Below are 21,668 nucleotides of genomic sequence, written 5' to 3'. Positions count from 1 at the left end.
GGTATTTTTTGATTTCCTCTTTGATTTCTTTAGTGATCTCTTGGTTATTTAGCAGTGTTGTTTAGCCTCCATGTGTTTGTATTTTTTACAGATTTTTTTCCCTGTAATTGATATCTAGTGTCATAGCATTGTAGTCAGAAAAGATACTTGATACAATTTCAATTTTCTTAAATTTACCGAGGCTTCGTTTGTGACCAAAGATATGATCTATCCTGGAGAATGTTCCATGAGCCCTTGAGAAGAAAGTGTATTCTGCTGTTTTTGGATGGAATGTCCTATAAATATCAATTAAGTCTATCTTGTTTAATGTATCATTTAAAGCTTGTATTTCCTTATTTATTTTCATTTTGGATGATCTGTCCATTGGTGAAAGTGGGGTGTTAAAGTCCCCTACTATGATTGCGTTACTCTCAATTTCCCCTTTTGTGGCTGTTAGCATTTGCCTTATGTATGGAGGTGCTCCTGTGTTGGGTGCATAAATATTTACAATTGTTATATCTTCTTCTTTTTTTTTTTTTTTTTTAAATTTTTATTTATTTATTTATTTATGTATTTATGGCTGTGTTGGGTCTTCGTTTCTGTGCAAGGGCTTTCTCTAGCTGTGGCAAGCGGGGGCCACTCTTCATCGCGGTGCGCGGGCCTCTCACTATCGCGGCCTCTCTTGTTGCGGAGCACAGGCTCCAGACGCGCAGGCTCAGTAATTGTGGCTCACGGACCCAGCTGCTCCGTGGCATGTGGGATCTTCCCAGACCAGGGCTCGAACCCGTGTCCCCTGCATTGGCAGGCAGATTCTCAACCACTGCGCCACCAGGGAAGCTCATATCTTCTTCTTGGATTGATCCCTTGATCATTACGTAGTGTCCTTCTTTGTCTCTTGTAATAATCTTTGTTTTAAAGTCTATTTTGTCTGATATGAGAATTGCTACTCCAGCTTTCTTTTGATTTCCATTTGCATGGAATATCTTTTCCCATCCTCTCACTCAGTCTGTATGTGTCCCTAGGTTTGAAGTGGGTCTCTTGTATACAGCATATAGATGGGTCTTGTTTTTGTATCCATTCAGCTAGTCTATGTCTTTTGGTTGGAGCATTTAATCCATTTACATTTAAGGTAGTTATCAATATGTATGTTCCTATTACCATTTTCTTAATTGCTTTTTGTTTGTTATTGTACATCTTTTCCTTCTCTTGTGTTTCCTGCCTAAAGAAGTTCCTTTAGCATTTGTTGTAGAGCTGGTTTGGTGGTGCTGAATTCTCTTAGCTTTTGCTTGTCTGTAACGGTTTTAAATTCTCCATTGAATCTGAATGAGATCCTTGCTGGGTAGAGTAATCTTGGTAGTAGGTTTTTCCTTTTCATCACTTTAAATATGTCCTGTCACTCCCTTCAGGCTTGCAGAATTTCTGCTGAAAGATCAGCTGTTAACCTTTTGGGGATTCCCTTGTATGTTATTTGTTGGTTTTCCCTTGCTGCTTTTAATAATTTTTCTTTGTATTTAATTTTTGAGAGTTTGATTAATATCTGTCTTGGTGTGTTTCTCCTTGGATTTATCCTGTATGGGACTCTCTGCTCTTCCTGGATTTGATTGACTCTTTCCTTTCCCATATTCGGAAAGTTTTCAACTATAATCTCTTCAAATATTTTCTCAGTACCTTACTTTTTCTCTTCTTCTTCTGGAACCCCTGTACTTCGAATGTTGGTGCATTTAATGTTGTCCCAGAGGTGTCTGAAACTGTCCTCAATTCTTTTCTTTCTTTTTTCTTTATTCTGCTCTGCAGTAGTTGTTCCCACTATTTTATCTTCCAGGTCACTTATCCGTTCTTCTGCCTCAGTTATTCTGCTATTGATCCCTTCTACAGAATTTTTAATTTCATTTATTGTGTTGCTCATCACTGTTTGTTTGCTCTTTAGTTCTTCTAGGTCCTTGTTAAACGTTTCTTGTATTTTCTCCATTGTATTTCCAAGATTTTGGATCATGTTTACTATCATTACTCTGAATTCTTTTTCAGGTAGACTGCCTATTTCTTCTTCATTTGTTTGGTCCGGTGGGTTTTTACCTTGCTCCTTAGTCTGCTATGTATTTCTCTGTCTTCTCATTTTGCTTAACTTACTGTGTTAGGGGTCTCTTTTTCCTAGGCTGCAGGTTCATAGTTCCCATTGTTTTTGGTGTCTTCTCCCAGTGGCTAAGATTGGTTAAGTGGGTTGTGTAGGCTTCCTGGTGGAGGGGACTGGTGCCTGTGTTCTCGTGGATGAGGCTAGATCTTGTCTTTCTGGTGGGTAGGACCACGTCCGGTGGTGTGTTTTGGCGTGTCTGTGAACTTAATATGATTTTAGGCTGCCTCTCTGCTAATGGGTGGGGTTGTGTTCCTGTGTGCTAGTTGTTTGACATAGGATGTCAAGCCCTGTAGATTGCTGGTCATTGGGTGGAGCTGGGTCTTAGCATTGAGATGGAGATCTCTGGGAGAACTTTTGTCATTTGATATTACGTGGAGCCAGGAGGTCTCTCGTGGACCAATGTCCTGAACTCAGCTCTCCCATCTCAGAGGCTTAGGCCTGACACCCGGCTAGAGCACCAAGACCATGTCAGCCACATGGCTCAGAATAAAAGGGAGAAAAAAGAAAGAAAGAAAGAAAAATAAAATAAAGTTATTAAAATAAAAAAATTATTAAACGGTAATAAAAAAGAAAGAAAGAAAGAAAGAGAGCAACCAAATCAACAAACAACTCCACCAATGATAACAAGTGCTAAAAACTATACTAAAAAAAAAGCAAAAAACAGACAGACAGAATCCTAGGACAAATGGCAAAAGGAAAGTTATACAGACAAAATCACACAAAGAAGCATACACATACACACACACAAAAAGATAAAAAGGAAAAAAATATATATATATAAAAAAGGAAGAGAGCCACCAAATCAATAAACAAATCTACCAATGATAATAAACTCTAAATACTAAACTAAGATAAACATAAAACCAGAAACAAATTAGATGCAGAAAGCAAACCCCAAGTGTACAGTTGCTCCCAAAGTCCACCGCCTCAATTTTGGGATGATTCATTGTCTATTCAGGTATTCCACAGATGCAGGGTACATGAAGTTGACTGTGGAGATTTAATCCACTGCTCCTGATGCTGCACAGAGAGATTTCCCTTTCTCTTCTTTGTTCATGCAGCTTCTGGGATTCAGCTTTGGATTTGGCCCCGCCTCTGCATGTAGGTTGCCCTCTGGCGTCTGTTCTTTGCCCAGAAAGGAGGGGGTTAAAAGAGCGGCTGATTAGGGGGCTCTGGCTCACTCAGGCTGGGAGAAGGGAGGGGTACGGAATGCGGGGCAAACCTGCGGTGGCAGAGGCCTGTGTGACATTGGACCAGCCTGAGGCATGCTGTGTGATTTCCCAGGGAAGTTGTCCCTGGGTCACAGGACCCTGGCTGTGGTGGGCTGCACAGGCTCCCGGGAGAGGAGGTGTGGATAGTGACCTGTGTTTGCACACAGGCTTCTTGGTGGCTGCAGCAGCAGCCTTAGCATTTCCTGCCCATCTCTGGTGTCCGCGCTGATAGCCACGGCTCGCACCCATCTCTGGAGCTCGTTTAGGTGGTGCTCCGAATCCCCTCTCCTCACGCACCCTGAAACAATGGTCTCTTGCCTCTTAGGCAGTTCCAGACTTTTCCCCGGACTCCCTCCCGGCTAGCTGTGGCGCACTAGCCCCCTTCAGGCTGTGTTCACGCCCCCAACCCCAGTCCTCTCCCTGGGATCTGACCTCCGAAGCCTGAGCCTCAGCTCCCAGCCCACACCCGCCCCATCGGGTGAGCAGACAAGCCTCTCAGGCTGGTGAGTGCTGGTCGGCCCCTATCCTCTGTGCGGGCATGTCTCCATTTTGCCCTCTGCACCCCGTTGCTGTGCTCTCCTCTGTGGCTCTGAAGCTTCCCCCCCGCCACCCCTTGTCTCCTCCAGTGAAGGGGCTTCCTAGTGTGTGGAAACTTTTCCTCCTTCACAGCTCCCTCCCAGAGGTGCAGGTCCCATCCCTATGTTTTGTCTCTGTTTTTTCTTTTTTCTTTTGCCCTACCCAGGCACGCAGGGAGTTTCTTGCCTTTTGGTAAGTCTGAGGTCTTCTACCAGTGTTCAGTAGGTGTTCTGTAGGAGTTGTTCAACATGTAGATGTAGTTTTGATGCATTTGTGGGGAGGAAGGTGATCTCCACATCTCACTCCTCCACCATCTTGAAGGCGCCTCTCCCGATACTCCTCAATCTCGAGGGAGAACAAGTGTGGGACAAGACAGGTCATAAAGTTTTGGATAGAGAAGTTAATCATAAACTCTGCAGAAGAACCTGGCTTTAGGGGAACTCAGTTTGATTTTGAAGTGTACATTGTGGGCATGCACATTTTAAGTGTACAATGGCATTAAGTGCATTCACATTGTTTTGCAACCATCACTATACCATGCATCTCAAAGACTTTTTTCATCTTGCAAAACTGAAAATCTGTACCTATTAAACATTACTTCCTCATTTCCCCCTCTCCCCAGCCCCTGGCAACCACCATTCAACTTTCTGTCTCTGTGAATTTTACTACTCTTGGTGCCTCACATAAATGGAATTGAAACCTGGACCTGTGGGGCCCTCCTGGGCACAAAAGTCTTTCTGTGTCCCTGTTTCTTTCTTTTTCTTTTTTTAATTGAATTTTAAATACACGCACTTCAATCTGCTCATTTAACACTTACATTTTAAAAAATTAATTAATTAGTTAACTTATTTTTGGCTCTGTTGGGTTCTTATCGCTGTGCATAGGCTTATTCTAGCTGCCACAAGCAGGGGCTACTCTTTTTTGTGGTGCACGGGCTTCTCATTGCAGTGGCTTCTCTTGTTGCAGAGCACAGGCTCTAGGCACATGGGCTTCAGTAGTTGTGGCTCCCAGGCTCTAGAGCGCAGGCTCAGTAGTTGTGGTGCACAGGCTTAGTTGCTCCACGGCATGTGGGACCTTCCCGGACCAGGGCTTGAACCCGTGTCCCCTGCATTGGCAGGCAGATTCTTAACCACTGCGCCACTGGGAAGTCCCATCCCTGTTTCTTGCTTGTAGGAAATAAGCTTCATTTAGCCTCCTTGACCTTCCCTGAGTTCCAAAGGGCAGATTCAAACAGTTGTTCATCAGGGAATGGAGGGGATGCAGAAAAAAGGGAGGAGCAGTCAGGAAACAATAGTTCAGTCTTGGGGCAGGGTCCTGGTTCCTCCTGAGGAAGTATACATAAAAATATCTTTGAGTTGTCCTGCAGGAACTAAGGCCCCCCCCCCACCAAGGTGGAGGATGGTAAGTTCAGGCAGAGCACCAGATTCCTGGAGCACCACCGTGTTATGTCACCGCTAACCAATCAGAAGAAGTCACCTACTCTGCAACCCTTACCCCAAATTCTTCCTATAAAAACTTCTCCCCTAAAACCACTGGGGAGTTTGGGCTTTTGGGGCATGAGCCACCTGTTCTCCTTGCTTGGCCCTGCAATAAACCTTTCTCTGCTCCAAATTCCAATGTTTCAGTTTGTTTGGCTTCACTGTGAGTCAGGGACAAGAACTCGTGTTTGGTAACAGAATCATTCAGTATTTGTCTTTTGTGACTGGCTTAATTTACTGGCATAATGTCCTCAAGGTTCATCCATGTTGTAGTATGCATCAGAATTTCTTTGATCTCTGACTTATTACTTTTGCAGGTGTTTCAGATTCCTTATACAGAGTCTTAACTACCTAGACAAAATTCCCCTCAAATTTCTGTTTCCTAAGGAGTTAAAGGAGTGCTCCTTGTGCATCTGTTAATCCCAGTTTATTCTCCCCACCATGCACACTATCATATATAAAATAGATAAGCAACAAGGACTTACTGTACAGCACAGGGAACTAAATTTAATATCTTGTAATAAACTATTATGAAATAAAATTCATATTTTATGGCAAGATAAGAAAAATTTAAACACAGAAAATTTTCTATGTCCTTTGGCCTCCTCTTTCCCTGCACTCTGCATTGTGTAACTGCATTATGCATCGACCAAACCTCCTCCATCAGAAATACTTGCTCGATCATCAAGAGCGACATTCTCCTAGCATCAATGACTCCTTAAAGATAATATTCCTTCTTGATAAGGGGTCCCATGGCGCTCAGATCTGGATTGTGTAAACTGTCAGTAATATGTAATTTAATGTACAGCCCTCTTTCTCAAAAAACGTACATAACTGTGCCTTGACTTCTAATGGGCGGAACAGTTCTCAGAGCTTTTGGAGATGCTTTCCCAGGTTATTATCCTCAAATTTGGCTTGAATAAAAATTTCTGTTTCTTTCTTAGATAGACTGATTAATTTTTTGTCAACTGTATAATGGAAAAGAATTAGAAATAGAATATATATATTCGTGTGTGTGTGTGTGTGGTTTAACTGAATCACTTTGCTGTACACCTGAACTAACACAATATTGTAAATCAACTAGACTTCAATTTTTTTAAAAAAGGAGTGTTCCTTAAAAAGCTTTAAAAATGTCTGGTACATAATGACGTTTAGCAGCATTATTCACAATAGCCCAAAGGTGGAAACAATCCACATGTCCATTGACAGATGGATGATTAAAGAAAATGTGCTATATTCACATAATGAAATATTATTCAGCCTTAAAAGGAAAGGAAATTCTGACATATGCCACAACATGGATGAACCTTGAAAACATTATGTTAAGTGAAATAAGCCAGACACAAAATGACAAATATTGTATGATTCCACTAATATGAGGTACCTAGAATAGTCAAATTCATAAAGACATAAAGTAGAATAGTAGTTACTAGTGGCTCAGGGGTAGGGAGGGAAGAATGGGGAATTAATGTTTAATGGTTACACATTTCAGTTTGGAATGCTGAAGAGTTCTGGAGATGCAAAGAGGTGATGGTTGCACAACAAAGTGAATGTATTTAATGCCACTGAATTGTACACTTAAACATTGTTAAGATGTGTAAAACAAGGAATGTTGCCATCCATTCCAGTTCTTCAAGGATTAAGTTGCAACCCACTGCAGTCACCCACCCTGAGGGGAATTCAGGATGGAATAAGAAGCATTCTGTGCTTTGGATAAAAGGGCACCTAGATAGTTAAGATGCATATCCAAGGAAAAATTTCTATGACCCCAGATTCTTGCATCTTCCCATATAGAGAAAAGTGCTAAAATCATTCACTTGAAATATCTGTTCTTTGTGATTAGCTGTAATCTTTTTATGCCTGACTACATGTTTTTCCCAGCAAAACATTCACATATATCCTGGCTCCTTCCCTGCCTCTTCACAGCAGTTCCTTAGAGCTATCTGAGAGGCTATCTCCTGGGCTATAGTTCTCAGTAAGGTCTGTGAATAAAACTGAAACATGCTCTTAGGTTGTGCACGTTTTTCAGTTAATAGATATATAACATATTATATGTATTTTATCATGATTTTGAAAAATAATTTTTAAAAACATTTATGTACACGAAAAACTCTTTTGATTATACTACTTTAGCTCTCTATGGAAATTGAAGCCATGCTCCATAGCGTTAACAGAAGCTGGTAACTAATGAAAATTCTTGAGCTTGTCTTACAGAACAGGTGTGGGAACGGCTTATTAAAACCCCTCTGCCTGTAAATGGCCTTCATTGATTAAGGTTTTCTTCCTTCCTTCCTTCCCTTCCTTCCTTCTTTCCTTCCTTTCTTCCCTTTCTTCCTTTCTTCCCTCCCTTCTTCCTTCCTTCCTTTCTCTTTCTTCCTTTCTTTCTTTTTCTTTTTCTTTCTTTCTCTCTCTCTCTCTTTCTCTCTTTCTTTCTTTCTTTCTTTTTTCTTTCTCTCTCTCTCTCTCTCTCTTTCTTTCTTTTTCTTTCCATATCTCCCCAGCTTCACACAGCCCAGCTGTTTTACAGAAACTTGCAGTTAGCTCTTGCCCAGTCCAAGCTGGCTGGGGCTGGTTGGGGCCACTGACCTTTAAAACTGGGCCAGGGCAGGTGTCTGATGAATCGCCTCTTGATGTGAGACAGCCTGAAAACTCCACCCTCTAATCATGCTAAGCAGTTCCATTTTCAATATGCAGAAACATGTAACCCACATGCACCTGCAAAGAACACCGATTACCTCACCTTTTCCCCTACCTCCAATCACCTTTCCCCATGCCTAAGACCACCCTGCTTATCCCTTAAATATCCCACCCCCCTCGCCTTTGGGGAGGCAGATCTGAGACTTGTTCTCTCATTTCCTCGTCTGGCTGCCTTGTGAATAAACTCTTTCTCAGCCATAATCCTCAGAGTCTCATCGTTTGGCTTACTGTGTGTCGAGCAAATGGACCTCATTGGGTAACAAAATGACTTCACAGAACAATGATTTAATAATACAGTTTCAGATTTTAAAATAAGGTTAGTATAGAAATAGTGATCTGATGGCAATTGCTATCATAAAGATAGCAAGCAGCAATTCACCATGAAAGCAAACTTTCCTAGAAATAAAGTCAAGGGAGGGGCTTCCCTGGTGATGCAGTGGTTAGGAATCCGGCTGCCAATGCAGGGGACACAGGTTCAAGCCCTAGTCCGGGAAGATCCCACATGCCACGGAGCAACTAAGCCTGTGTGCTGCAACTACTGAGCCCACACGCCATAACTGCTGAAGCCCGCATGCCTAGAGCCCGTGCTCTGCCACAAGAGAAGCCACCGCAATGAGGAGCCCGCGCGCTGCAATGAAGAGTAGCCCCCACTCGCCGCAAATAGAGAAAGTCCGTGTGCAGCAACAAAGACTCAATGCAGCCAAAAATTTAAAAATAAAATAAAATAAATTAATTAAAAAAAAGTGAAGGGAGAATTTATCACTTGGACATTTCACAATACAATGTACATTGTCATCAATACTCATGTTTATGAGTCACGTAGTTCAGTTTATGAGTATTGATGACAATGTACATTGTAATGTGAAATGTCCAAGTGATAAATTCTCCCTTCACTTTAATTCTAGGAAAGTTTGCTTTCATGGTGAATTGCTGCTTGCTATCTTTATGAGATTACAAGAAATCTACCTTTCTCCTTTGACTGTCAGGAACTGAGAACCAGCTTTTATCCTAATTTGTAGTGATTAGCTGGTCAAACCAGTATTTCTCTGGAGAATCATTAACCATCATGACATAAAATAAATTCCTGTTTCTACTCACTTTTGTTACTGAACAAAGTTCGTGTGCCTGATGCACAGTGAGGCCAAGTAAATCAAAATGTTGAAGCTTGGAGCAGAGAAAGGTTTACTGCAGTGCCAAGCAAGGAGAACAGGTGGCTCATGCTCAAAAGCCCTGAACTCCCCGATGGTTTTGGGGGAAAAGTTTTTATAGGCAAAATTTGGGATGAGGGCTGTATGGTGCGTGGCTTTCTTTTGATTGGTCGGTGGTGAGGTAACAGGGCGGTGTTCCAGGAATCTTGTGCTCAGTCTGAAGTTACCATCCTCCACCTGGGTGGGGGCCTTAGTTCCTACAGAACTCAAAGGTATTGTTATGTATATATTCCTTCTTGAGGAACCAGGACCCTGCCCCAAGGCTGCACTATTGTTTCTTGGTGGCTCCTCCCTTGTCTCTGTATCCCTTCTCTTCCCTGATTAGCAACTGTTTGAACCTGCCCTTTGGAACTCAGGGAAGGTCAAGGAGGCTGAATGAAGCCCATCTCCTACAAATAGGAGACGGGGGACACAGAAAGGAGGGATGGACCCATAGGGTTCTGCTCTGTTTCACTTTGAGCACCTTGGGTGAAGCAGCTTGGTTACAATTCAGTGTCTGAAATTCAAACTGGTGGCCTTTGTGACTTTAAACCATGTTTCTCTGTCCAAGATGTCTTTACAGCAAGTCTGTTCCTATCATCTATCACATGGCTTCTTGTTGTATTCCATTTCTGGAAAATGATTTTCATATCTTTCATAAGATATGAAAACCTCCAAAACCTCTTCAAATGCATTTTTTAATATGCTACATTGCCTGTGTTTTAAATCAGATTATCTCAACCATATCTTCCAAATTTGCTTTAAAGATATTCAGCCAGATGTTTTTCAGTGGCTCAGTATTAGACAAAACAAAAAACTTTATTCATATGGACAATGGTCTCTACACATACACTATAGCCCTAGTCTTTTTCATCACTAGAGTTCCAAATTTTATACTAAATTTCAGCTATCTTTTGTTCTTCCTTCAAATATCCAATCAGCTGTCAAATTCTGTAGTTTCTGTCTTTACAATCCTTCCTTTCTAATCTCAATGTCACACTCTTCCACCTTCCTACTTCAGGCCTTTGTAATTACCCACTACCTGGATATCTTAGTCCATTCAGGCTGCTATACCAGAATATCACAGACTGGGTGGTTTTTAAATAACAGAAATTTATTTCTCACTGTTCTGTAGGCTGGAAGTGTAAGATCAGGGTGCCAGTGTGGTCAGGTTCTGGTGAAGACACTCTTCCAGGTTGCAGACTGCTGACTTCTTGCTGTGTCCTTGATCTTGGGTGGCCTTGGCCTGTAGTGGCTTGAAGCAGGATTTTGGTTCCTCAGCCAGAGACTGAAGTCAGGCCGTGTCAGTTAGAGTGCTGAATACTGGCCACTAGACCACCTGGGACAGTGTCCAGTTGTTGCCGAAACGTAGGCTTCCCTGTGCACCGATGCTGAACAGAAATATGGAGACAGGGATTTTGGAGGAAGAGAGAGATGGCTTTATTTTTCCGCCAGGCAGAAGGGAAGACACAGCAGGCTAGAACTGTGTCCACCCCTCCTTGGGAATCAGGGAAGATTTTATATGCGGGGCTCGCAGTCGTGGGTACAATAAGGATCAAAGTAGTGAAGGTCTTGCATTCTTCCTTTCCTTTGCATTATTTCAAAACAGTCATAGCGGGCCGTCAGGCCGTTGGGTAATTGAGGTCCGGCAGTGTGGTAATTGTGTCCATTTGCCTCTGGTTTATTGGCCGGTGACCTTGTTTCTGAAATGCAAAAACTACAGGGAGTGATTTGTTACCAGGGGCATATAGAATGTAAGTGCTTGGAGGTTATAAGGTTAGGGGGTGACAGGCATCCTGTGTGAGGATGTAACTCACACAGAGTTAGCGGTGATAGGTGCCAAATGTAAATTACATAGTGTCAGGGAGTGAGATTAGCTTTGTAAAGTACAAATCTAGTTACTACAAATTAGTGACAGCTAAAGTAAAACAAGGAGTGATTAACTCTTTCAGGCCAAGTTATGTTTCTTCTCTAGCCTGTTCGCTGTTCCCTTTGTTTTCCTTGCTCTCAGGAGAAGAAGAAAGAAAACTCTCACTGCTATGTACATTGCAACATAGTGACAAGGCCCTGGCCCTTGGCTTTGTAGAAATGAATTTCCCCAGGAGACAGAAAGTAGTGAAACAAGTAAAGTGTTTATTAGGAGGAAAAAGAGTACCTGTGAATAGACACACATGGGCAGTCGCAGAGAGAGAGTTGTGCCCTCGTGGTAGTTTGAATCACTTATATGGGGCATTTGTTCTGGGTTTCCTCTGGCCAATCATCTTGCTTTGCCTGGTTCTGAGTCCGTATTTGGTTTATCTCAGGGTCCTCCCATGTGTGCACGCATGCACATCTCTTAGCCAAGATGGATTCTAGCGAAGAAGCCTATGGGTAAGTTGACGTCACTCCCTTTTTGACCTCCAAGGAGCCTTTCTGCGCATGTGTAGTTGGGAAGGTCTCCTTGACTTCGAGAATGAGAAATATGTGGTCTCTTTATCTTTTATCTGGGCAGGGCTCAGCTCCTCTCTGCTACTGTCCCCCCACAGGGGACAAACTCCAGCTGCTCAGCCTGGGGTACACCTATCTCCTGCCTCATCCTCACATGGTGGAAGGGGCCAGGGATCTTTCTAGGGTCTCTTTTATAAAGGCACTAATCCCATTCAGGAGGTTGGAGCCCAAAGCCCCCACCTCCAAATACTATCAACATATGAATTTTGTGGGGACATATTCAGATCATTACACAGGATTAGTGCAGTATTCTTTTAACAGGACTCTCTGCCATATCTCTCTGTTTAATTGGTTCCCTATGCCATTGCCAGATCTATCTTCACTCTTGGCATTTATAGAGGCTTTCTGTTGCAGGAAAAAAAAAGGGCACAAGAGGAGGGTCATGTCCCAGGTCTTGAGTGAGTCTGTGGGACTGGCCGCCAAGTGAGGGTCCTTGGCTTTGCACAGCAAAGAATTCAAGACTGAGTCATAGAAAAGTGAAAGGTTTATTTAGAGAGATACACATTCCGTAGACAGAATGTGGTCTGTCCCAGAAAGTGGCCCTGAAATATGGGGTGGTTAGTTTTTATGGGCTGGGTAATTTCATAGGCTAATAAGTGGGATGATTATTCCAACTATTTTGGGGAAGAAGTAGAGATTTCCAGGAATTGGGCCAGCACCCACTTTTTGGCTTTTTATGGTCAGCCCTGGAACTGTCATGGCGCCTGTGGGTGTGTCATTTAGCATGCTAATGTATTATAATGAGTGTATAATGAGGCTCAAGGTCTACTGGAAGTCAAATCTTCCACCATCTTGGACTTATTTGGTTCTAACCGGTTTATGTTGTGTCCTCAATGGCTATGCCATTCTTTTAAAGGTTGTGCCCTGCCCCCTTCCTGTCTCACTTCTTCAATGTGGATCAAACAAAGGGTCCGGTCTAATTCCTCTAGGTATAACTCAGCCCCAGTGAAACTAAAGTACAGTGTCCCTTGGTATGTGTGGGGTATTGGTTCTGAAACTGCACAACTCAGATGGGATTTGAACCCAGCAAAAACTCAGGTTGGGACTTGAACCCATGGGCTGGAACTCGAACCCACTGTCTTTATTTGAGATCACATACCTGGTCTCAGAACTTAATGAAACTCAGGTTCTTTATGTCTCAGCACAGAAGGAATTCAGCAAGAGGCAAAGTGATAGGTAAGAAGTGGATTTATTGGGCTTCCCTGGTGGTGCAGTGGTTGAGAATCTGCCTGCTAATGCAGGGGACACGGGTTCGAGCCCTGGTCTGGGAAGATCCCACATGCCGCAGAGCAGCTAGGCCCGTGAGCCACAATTACTGAGCCTGCACGTCTGGAGCCTGTGCTCCGTAGCAGGAGAGGCCACGAAAGTGAGAGGCCCGCGCACCGCGATGAAGAGTGGCCCCCGCTTGCCACAACTAGAGAAAGCCCTCGCACAGAAACGAAGACCCAACACAGCCATAAATAAAATAAATAAATTAATTAATTAATTAAAAAAAAAGTGGATCTATTTAGAGAGATACACATTCCACAGACAGAATGCAGACCACATCAGAAGGTGAGCGTGGCCATGGGAGAAACACACTCCAAAGACAGAATGTAGTCCCTCTCAGAAAGTGGGAGTGGCCCCGAAATACGGCATGGTTAGTTTTTTATGGGCTGGGTAATTTCATAGGCTAATGAATGGGAGGATTATTTCAACTATTTTAGGGGAAAGGCAGGGATTTCCAGGAATTGGGTCTCTGCCCACTTTTTGGCCTTTTATGGTCAGCCTCGGAACTGTCATGGCACCTGTGGGTGTGGTGTGTCATTTAGCATGCTAATGTATTACAATGAGCATATAATGAGGCTCAAGGTCTACTGGAAGTTAAATCTCCCGCCATCTTGGACCTACGCGGTTCTAACCAGTTTTTGTTGTATCCTCAACAGCTGTGTCATTCTTTTAAAGGTTGTGCCCTGCTCCCTTCCCTCCTGTTTCAGTTCCAGGAGTCTGTCCCCACCTTCCACCCCCCACCACCCAACTGCCAAAACCACTGGGTGCTGAAGTCCCAAATTTGGCCCTTTGTATCTGCAGCTTCCACACCCCCATGGGTTGGTTGAATCCACAGATGCCCAACCCCTGGATAAGGAAGACTCTCACTGTCTCTTCAACACGACCTGCGTTTTCTCACCTTAATGTTCTGGTTCATGTTGTTAGGTCCTGGTGGAAAGTGCTTCTCCCCACCCCGCCCCCAATCTCTGCCACTCAGAAATGCTATCCATCCTTTATATGCCACCTCCTTAATTAAACTTTTCCAGATTCTCTCCAAAGATGTGATCTCTCCATGTTTTAACCTTCCTCTAGCCTTTTACATCTCAATGTCACGTGTAGCAAAATGGCATGTTCTTCTCAACCTCATTTGTGTATTTCTCTCTGCTACATAAACTTCTAAGATAGTCAACTTTTTAGCTACTTACCATTATGTTTCTTTATGTTTTCTGCTTAGATCAATGTCTTGAATTCCAAAGGTACTAAAAAAATATTTAGGGCTTCCCTGGTGGAGCAGTGGTTGAGAATCTGCCTGCCAATGCAGGGGACACGGGTTCGAGCCCTGGTCCGGGAAGATCCCACATGCCACGGAGCAACTAGGCCCGTGAGCCACAACTACTGAGCCTGCGCGTCTGGAGCCTGTGCTTCGCAACAAGAGAGGCCACGACAGTGAGAGGCCCGCGCACCGCGATGAAGAGTGGCCCCCGCTTGCCACAACTGGAGAAAGCCCTAGCACAGAAACTAAGACCCAACATAGCGACCAATCAATCAATCAATAAAAAAAAAAAAAAAAAAAAAAATATATATATTTAATGAATTGAAATTGAAATAGGCATAACTTAAATACTGGCAACACAGCCCAATAAAATAACTCAAAAAGGGGTTAAAAAGGGGGCTCTATTCATATAAAACTGTTTATTAAGAACAGAAATATGTTTACCCAGAATGTTTTTCAAAACATGTTTATTCAAAAATGTTTATTCAGAACATAATAAACAATCCAAAAGTTCAACAATAAGAGAATGGTTAGATAAATTAAGGGCAGGACCCAAATGTAATTCTTCTCTTGTACCTGGCCCATAGGAAGTATTTTAAAATGTAATAAATGAATGGCACACCACCGTATTAGACTATTACGTAACCAAGTGCACATGAAATCAGTTTTAGGAAAAAATAACTTTCACAAAACATACGGATTAAATCTATAGAAAACCTACGGAGCGACTTTGTTAATAATCAGAAGGAACCAGAGAAAGCCACCTGCCACATGTATGCAGCAATTTTTAAAAGGCGTCCTCATACATACTTTGATTCTCAAAACAACCCTGTGAAGTACGCTCGGTAGGTATTAACTCCGCTTTGCAAGGAAACCGATCACCGAGGTCCGGCATGATTGACTAAGGCGGAGTCAGGACGCTAGCCTCCGCCTCCCAGACCCGGGCTCCTTCCCTGCCACCCCACGGCTACTGCGAGTGGCGCTGGGGGTCAAGGTTTTTTTTTCTTACTCCGCATTGCATTAGCAAACCGAGCGCAGAGCCGCGGGCGGCCTGCAGGTGCACAGCCAGGCGCAAGTGCCAGCGGCGGTGGACCAGACCGGCGCCGTAGGCCCCGCGACCATAGAGTCTGGAAGTACGGCCAGAGCAGCTCCCGGGGGGCACCGCTCGGTCTCGGTGCAGGTCCCGGCCCCGGCCCCGCACAAGGGTGCCGCGCCCCGGCGGGCGGAATGGCCGCAGCGCTGGCCGTCAGGGTGGTCGCCGGGCTGGCGGCCGCGGCCTTGGCGGCAGTGCTCTTGGAGCACTACGGCCTGGCCGGGCCGCCCTCGCCACTGCCCCAGCCCCGCATCCCCCGGAGCCCGCACCCTGCGCCGGGCCCCGGAGCCAGCAACATCTTCTGGGGTCTGCAGGTGACGCAGCGGGAGCCCAGGCGGGGACTGGGTGGGTGCAGAGCTGGCGCCGCGCGGTGAGACGCCAGCAGTTTCCGCGGGGTTGCGACCCGCTCCTGTTTGGGCCCACCCTCTGGGCTGGGGGAGAGGGGGGTGGGGCTCCGTCCTTCCCTGGGGGTTTCGTTGATGCACTGCGTCTTTGCCTTTTCCTTCCGCCGGAGAGAGCCGCTGGGTCGTCTTTGTTCGTGCTGCCTCTTCCTGACTCAGATATCTCTGTTTAATACCTGCTTTCGGCAGATATCCGACATTCACCTGAGCAGGTTTCGCGATCCAGGCAGAGCTGTAGACTTAGAGAAGTTCTGTTCTGAAACTATTGACATCATTCAACCAGCTCTCGTCCTAGCAACAGGTAGGGAGGATTGCCGTGCTGTCATGTTGTTTTGTGGTCCGGATGGTAGAATGCAGACAGGGCTGCAGCCTTTTAATTTGGGGACGTTAGGAAAACTTTAGTCACAGCCTCAGGTGAGTCCTCCTCCTGTAGAGGAGATAGGATATTATAATTTCCTTTGCCTATGGATAACTGAGTCAAGATCCGGGCTAAATGACTTGCCATAGCAAGGTTTCGTCCAAGCGGTGGAAGCAAGGCTCATGATTCTCGTGTTAGTGTTCCGTCTGCCGTATCTGTTATCTGTTTTTTTGTTGTTGTTGTTGCATCTCTGGATTTGAGAGAGACTTAGAGAAAGCCCTTTAACCAGAAATGAACAGTTTTGCTCCTCCTCCTCCTCCTCTTCTTCTTTTTTTCTTAACTTTCCCACTTTCTTTACAGTATTAATCTTATATTGTCAGTTGTTTGAGGCTTCAGGTAACTCAGGACACTTTTTTTTTTTTTTCCATCCTTTGGTACTTCTGTGACTTGGTTCCCTAGAGTGTTCAAACCCCAAACCCTTTGCTCCCAACTGTGTTGGAGAAGAAGCTAAAGGAGCATCTCTCCTGGCTCTTGGGGGATTCATCTTTCACCCACCTTACTGAAACACCTCTGCTGATATGATGGAGTCCTCATTTTATGGACGATCTCAATTTCAAATATCTGTCTAGTTTCCCAGAAATTTTGGTATTTCATTTTCCAAACTACACCTTCCAGATTGTTTCTTGCTGTAAAAATAATAGTTGGTCAGATCACATATCCTGATTTGGGGTTTGGAAAATAAGGTTACCATAGATATTTACACCTTCCCAGAGTGTTGGAATTTCTTATTAAAGAGTTTTCATTTCATCACAGTCTCAAGATACGTTTAGTACTGCTCCCTTTAAAGATACATTTTTCACAACCAATTTCTACTATCACAGGAGGTTAAATAGGCACTTGCTAACCTGTAAGAAACAAATAAAGCCTGTGCTGAGAGTCTTATTTTCAATGGCTTGCTTTGGACAGAGATGGATTCATAAGTGGTTATGCTAATGCATGTTGAGTACTTTAAATATCTTTGTTCTTCAGTGTGCATTAAAAAAAAAATTGAACCCCCAGCCCAGATTTATTTTGCATTGCTATTCAATTCTTATGTAAACCTACAGGAGACCTGACAGATGCCAAAACAAAGGAAAATTTGGGATCCAGGCAGCAAGAGGCAGAATGGCAAACTTACCAGGGTATTCTGAAGAAGACAAGGGTCATGGAAAAAACCAAGTGGCTCGATATCAAAGGAAATCATGGTAAGAGTCAAGTCCCAGTTATAATTAAGACTAGATTTTTTTTCCTTCAGGAGCCTAGATTCTCCAATTTAAATTGTAAAATTACAAAATAGGACATTGTAACATAAGCTTAGATATACTAAAAGCCACAACTATGAAATTCAACTATAATATGTGATTTTAAAACTTCAGATGTCACTGTTAGACCTTGAGGGGGAAATTGGTATGGTTTCTTTCTTCTTTACATGGAAGAAAAGCATATAGCAAAATCCATGCAGATGGATGTTTAAAAAGATATAATTTTGCTAAGTGAAAGAAGCCAAACCCATAAGTCTACATTACTGTATAATTCCATTTATATGACATTCAGGGAAAGGCAAAACTATAGACAGAGAACAAACTGTGGTTGCAAAGGCTTGAAGATGGAGGGAGAGGCTGACTACAAAGAGGCATCATGAGATAATTTTGCAGGGTGATAGACCTGTTCTGTATATTGATTGTGGTGGTAGATACATGACTATGCATTTGTCAAAATCCATAGAACTGTACATCACAAAGATTGAATTTTGCTGGATATATATTTAAAAATTAAAATTACAAATATATCCCAATATGCATGGAGAGAGAAATGGATAACCCCTTCCCATTTTTTAGATTATGATTGTTGTGTTAATAAGGAAATGAACTATTTTCCAGGAGTCCTGATGGTAGATCTGTTTGTTTCATAAAGGTTGACTTTCTTATTGGTTACTTAAGTATTTAATTTGTCTGCTTCATTTGATTATTCGTTGCTGATGAGTACCTATTTATATCTTTTTAAAAAGCTATCTTTTTAAATTCTATCTGGTGAGATACACAGCTATTGGTTAGATCGGAAAATCCCTCTTTATAAAAACAGTTGACCCTTGAAGAACGTGGGGGTTAGGGGCACCGACCCCCAAGCCGTCAAAAATTCGGATATAACTTTCAGTCGGCCCTATGCATCTGCGGATTCAACCAACCAAGGATCTGTGTAGTACTGTAGTATGTATGTATTGAAAAAAATCTGCATATAAGTGGATTGACATAGTTCAAACCTGTGTTGTTCAAGGGTCAACCATAGTTCTTACAAAGCAGCTAGAAATTATAAATTAAAAATAGGATTCTGGCTTACAACTTCCTCTGGTATGTTTACATTCCCTTTTTTCCCTGATCTTAATTAAGGGTACACGTCAAATTCTTTTGCAATAAAAAGCAAATCTGTGTATATTAAAAAAGTTTTCCAAGCCAAACTACTGACATATTTAAAGTAACAAATATCAAATGGAGTTTTGTGATTAAATAATTTGGATAGTCCTTTGGAGTTCATAATCATTGAATTTGACTTGTATAGGCATAAATGCTTATGGTATATATGTGTGTGTGTGCGTGTGTATATATATATAAATCATTATTAAGATTTAACTATAATAAGGAGTTCTTTGGTGGTCTAAATGTCAGGATTCGGCACTTCACTGCCATGGCCTGGGTTCAATCCCTGTTTCAGAAACTGAGATCCCACAAGCCGTGCAGTGTTGCCAAAAAAAAAAAAAGAAGATTTAACTCTAACAGAATTGTTCTCTTAGCAAGAGGATTATATACACAATAATATTTCTTTTGGCCTAAATTGAGCTTACAGCTTACTTTCTAAGGTTATTAGAAATGTAGTGGATTCTTGGAAGTCAAAGCTGATAAACAATTTTAGCTATTGCAACCAAGCAATCAAGCTCTATGAAATTATTATATTTCCAGATAAGTATTCTATGATGTCCTTAACCTTTTCCCTTACCATTATGTAACTTCTTTGTTACTGAATCTTTTTTAAGATTTAAAAAGAGAGGGGCTTTGGCCCTGTTATCAAAGTCATCTGCTGTTTAGAAACCCATGACATGGATCCATATATCAGGCATGAATCCAGTCCTTCCTGGCTTCCAGAATCACACAATTAAAACAGCAGCAACAGTGGTCCAGTCTTAAAACTTCAAATTGATTTATTCTGAGTAGCACATAATTCAAAATAGTTATTGTTCTTCAGTATACTAGGTGCTTTAGATAAGTTTCCAGTTAACCTGAATTCTATTATCAAGTTTTAAAAATTAAAATTAAATGCCAATCTAATTAATTGGCATCTATCATCTAAAGTGTTATTGAAAGAATTGTCATTTTTCTTTAGTCATTAACGTGTTTGCATTTTTCTTTTTAATATAGATGACGTTTGCTCTTTTCTTTTTAATTAGATGCATTCAACATTCCAAGTCTGGAGAGTGTTGAGAATTATTACAGGTACTGTAATGAACAGACGACAGACCACAATGTACAGTCTGTTACAAGGAGGGTGCAATCAATTCACTGAATGGGTGAAAACATTTTTTAACAGAGAAGAGAACCTCTGGTAATTTAGAAAAGGAGCCTTTTCGTTTATTATTATTATTATTATTTTGGTGATTCATTTTTTGTTTGCTTGGACCTCTTCTTTCCTTTTATTCTTTTCTTAAAAAATTATTTATTTATTTTTGGCTGCATTGGGTCTTCGTTGCTGCATGAGGGCTCTCTCTAGTTGCAGCGAGCAGGGGCTACTCATCATTGCGGTGCGTGGGCTCATTGCAGTGGCCTCTCTTGTTGTGGAGCACGGGCTCTAGGCACAGGGGCTTCAGTAGTTGTGGCACGCAGGCTCAGCAGTTGTGGCTCGCGGGCTCAACAGTTGTGGCTTGTGGGCTCTAGAGCGCAGGCTCAGTAGCTGTGGTGCATGGGCTTAGTTGCTCCACGGCATGTGGGATCTTCCCGGACCAGGGATTGAACCCATGTCCCTGCATTGGCAGGCGTATTCTTAACCACTGCACTACGATGGAAGTCCCTTTTATTCTTTTTATTTCATATACTTTAATGCTTTTTGTTGGCTAATGGTGTTTTTAATATTCTATACAGACTTTTTTTTTTTTTTGCCATTGATGCACAGCAAAAATCGTTTAGATCAGAGCTTGTCAACCAGAGTACTGTGGATTTTAAGAATGCTGAGATACTGATTCTCTTAGCCTCTGGGGCGGCTGAAGAGCCCAGTTGTTCACCCCTGGCTGCTTTGTCCAGTATGTCATACAAATATTAAAAAAAAATTTATGTGCATGAATATGAAAAAGGCCATGAATATGAAAGGATCTTTGAGTTAGAAAGCTCATTCTCTAGTTTCACTGTATTGGAATTCTTCTTTTGGCTGTAATTTCACTTTCTCTTCCAGGGTATTCAGTAGCTTTGTTTTACACTGTCAGTCAGTCAAGTAGCAAGTCTTAAGAGCCTATCATTAGTTGGATAGTGTGAGAGATACAAGAGCTAATATTAAAAAATATGGCCTCTACCTTCAAGTAAGTCTAGCTAAGGGAGATAAAAATTGTTCAGGAAACAATTAGAAAAGAACATGAAAAAAAAAAAAAAGAACATGAAGGAATGGCTGTGAAATGCTAGATTATTTATTACACTTAATTATCACTATGAGAAATCAGAAAAGGCAGAGGTTAGCATGGGGTGGACATAGAGCAGACTTTATTGTTTTTATTGAGATATAATTGACATATAACATTGTGTAAGTTTAAGGTATACAGTGTGTTCATGTGATACATTTATATATTGCAATATGACTGTTATCATAGGGTTAGCTAAAAACCCTATCACAAGTGACACAGTTAACTGTTTCTTTTTTTGTGGTGAGAACAATTAAGGTCTGGTCTGTTAGCAACTTTGAAGTTTATAATATAGTACTGTTGACTATAAGTACTATACTGTGCTTTAGATCTCTAGAACTTACTTATCTACTAGCTGCAAGTTAGAGAAGACTTTGTAAAAGAAGTGAAAATTGTGTCCAGTCTTAAAAGACGGGTAGCATTTGGAGAAGTAAGAAATTCCGAGGGGTATATTTTGAAACGATCAGTATAAACCGAGCTTTAGTTGCATGCCACAACTAAAAGATCCTGCATGTCGCAACTGAAAGATCCCACAGGCTGCAATGAAGATCCTGCGTGCCACAACGAAGACCCGATGCAGCCAAATAAATAAATTAAAAATTAAAAAAAATACATTAAGAAAGCTAGAATGAGCTTTTGGGGGGCAGTAAGGAAACTGCTATCACCAGAATAAAGGTTCATATTGAGGATTGGTGTGACACTGGATAGATAGTGTAGAGCCAATTTATGGAGGTGTCAGGTGACAAGCACAGAAATTTAGATGTGATGGATAAGTTTATAATCCAGTATAGGTTCCTAAGGAGATAAGTAACAATGAAAATAGTATTTTATAAAGGGCAGACACACAACAAAATAG

General features: G+C 42.2%; 1 protein-coding gene across 4 annotated transcripts in view; it reads left to right on the top strand.

Moving 5' to 3' along the window:
* Window positions 1–15,333: 15,333 nt before the first annotated feature.
* The window catches only part of TMEM62 (transmembrane protein 62), a 35,620-nt gene continuing 29,285 nt past the window's right edge, over window positions 15,334–21,668 (top strand). Inside the window, exons 1-4 of one of the 4 annotated variants that reach the window (XM_036844300.1) lie at window positions 15,334–15,674; window positions 15,951–16,062; window positions 17,226–17,363; window positions 19,598–19,643. In XM_036844300.1, the coding sequence (XP_036700195.1) occupies window positions 15,495–15,674; window positions 15,951–16,062; window positions 17,226–17,363; window positions 19,598–19,643 (476 nt within the window). In that variant the 5' untranslated portion in view covers window positions 15,334–15,494. Of the gene's footprint in view, window positions 15,675–15,950; window positions 16,063–17,225; window positions 17,364–19,597; window positions 19,644–21,668 lie in introns of those variants that run through there. The other 3 variants (XM_036844298.1, XM_036844299.1, XM_036844301.1) reach the window with 3 other exon arrangements.

This window comes from Balaenoptera musculus, chromosome 2, assembly GCF_009873245.2.
Source record: "Balaenoptera musculus isolate JJ_BM4_2016_0621 chromosome 2, mBalMus1.pri.v3, whole genome shotgun sequence".
Taxonomy (NCBI): Eukaryota; Metazoa; Chordata; class Mammalia; order Artiodactyla; family Balaenopteridae; genus Balaenoptera; species Balaenoptera musculus.
The sequence above is the reverse complement of the archived record's forward strand: the minus strand, read 5'-3'. Positions and strand labels throughout refer to the sequence as shown.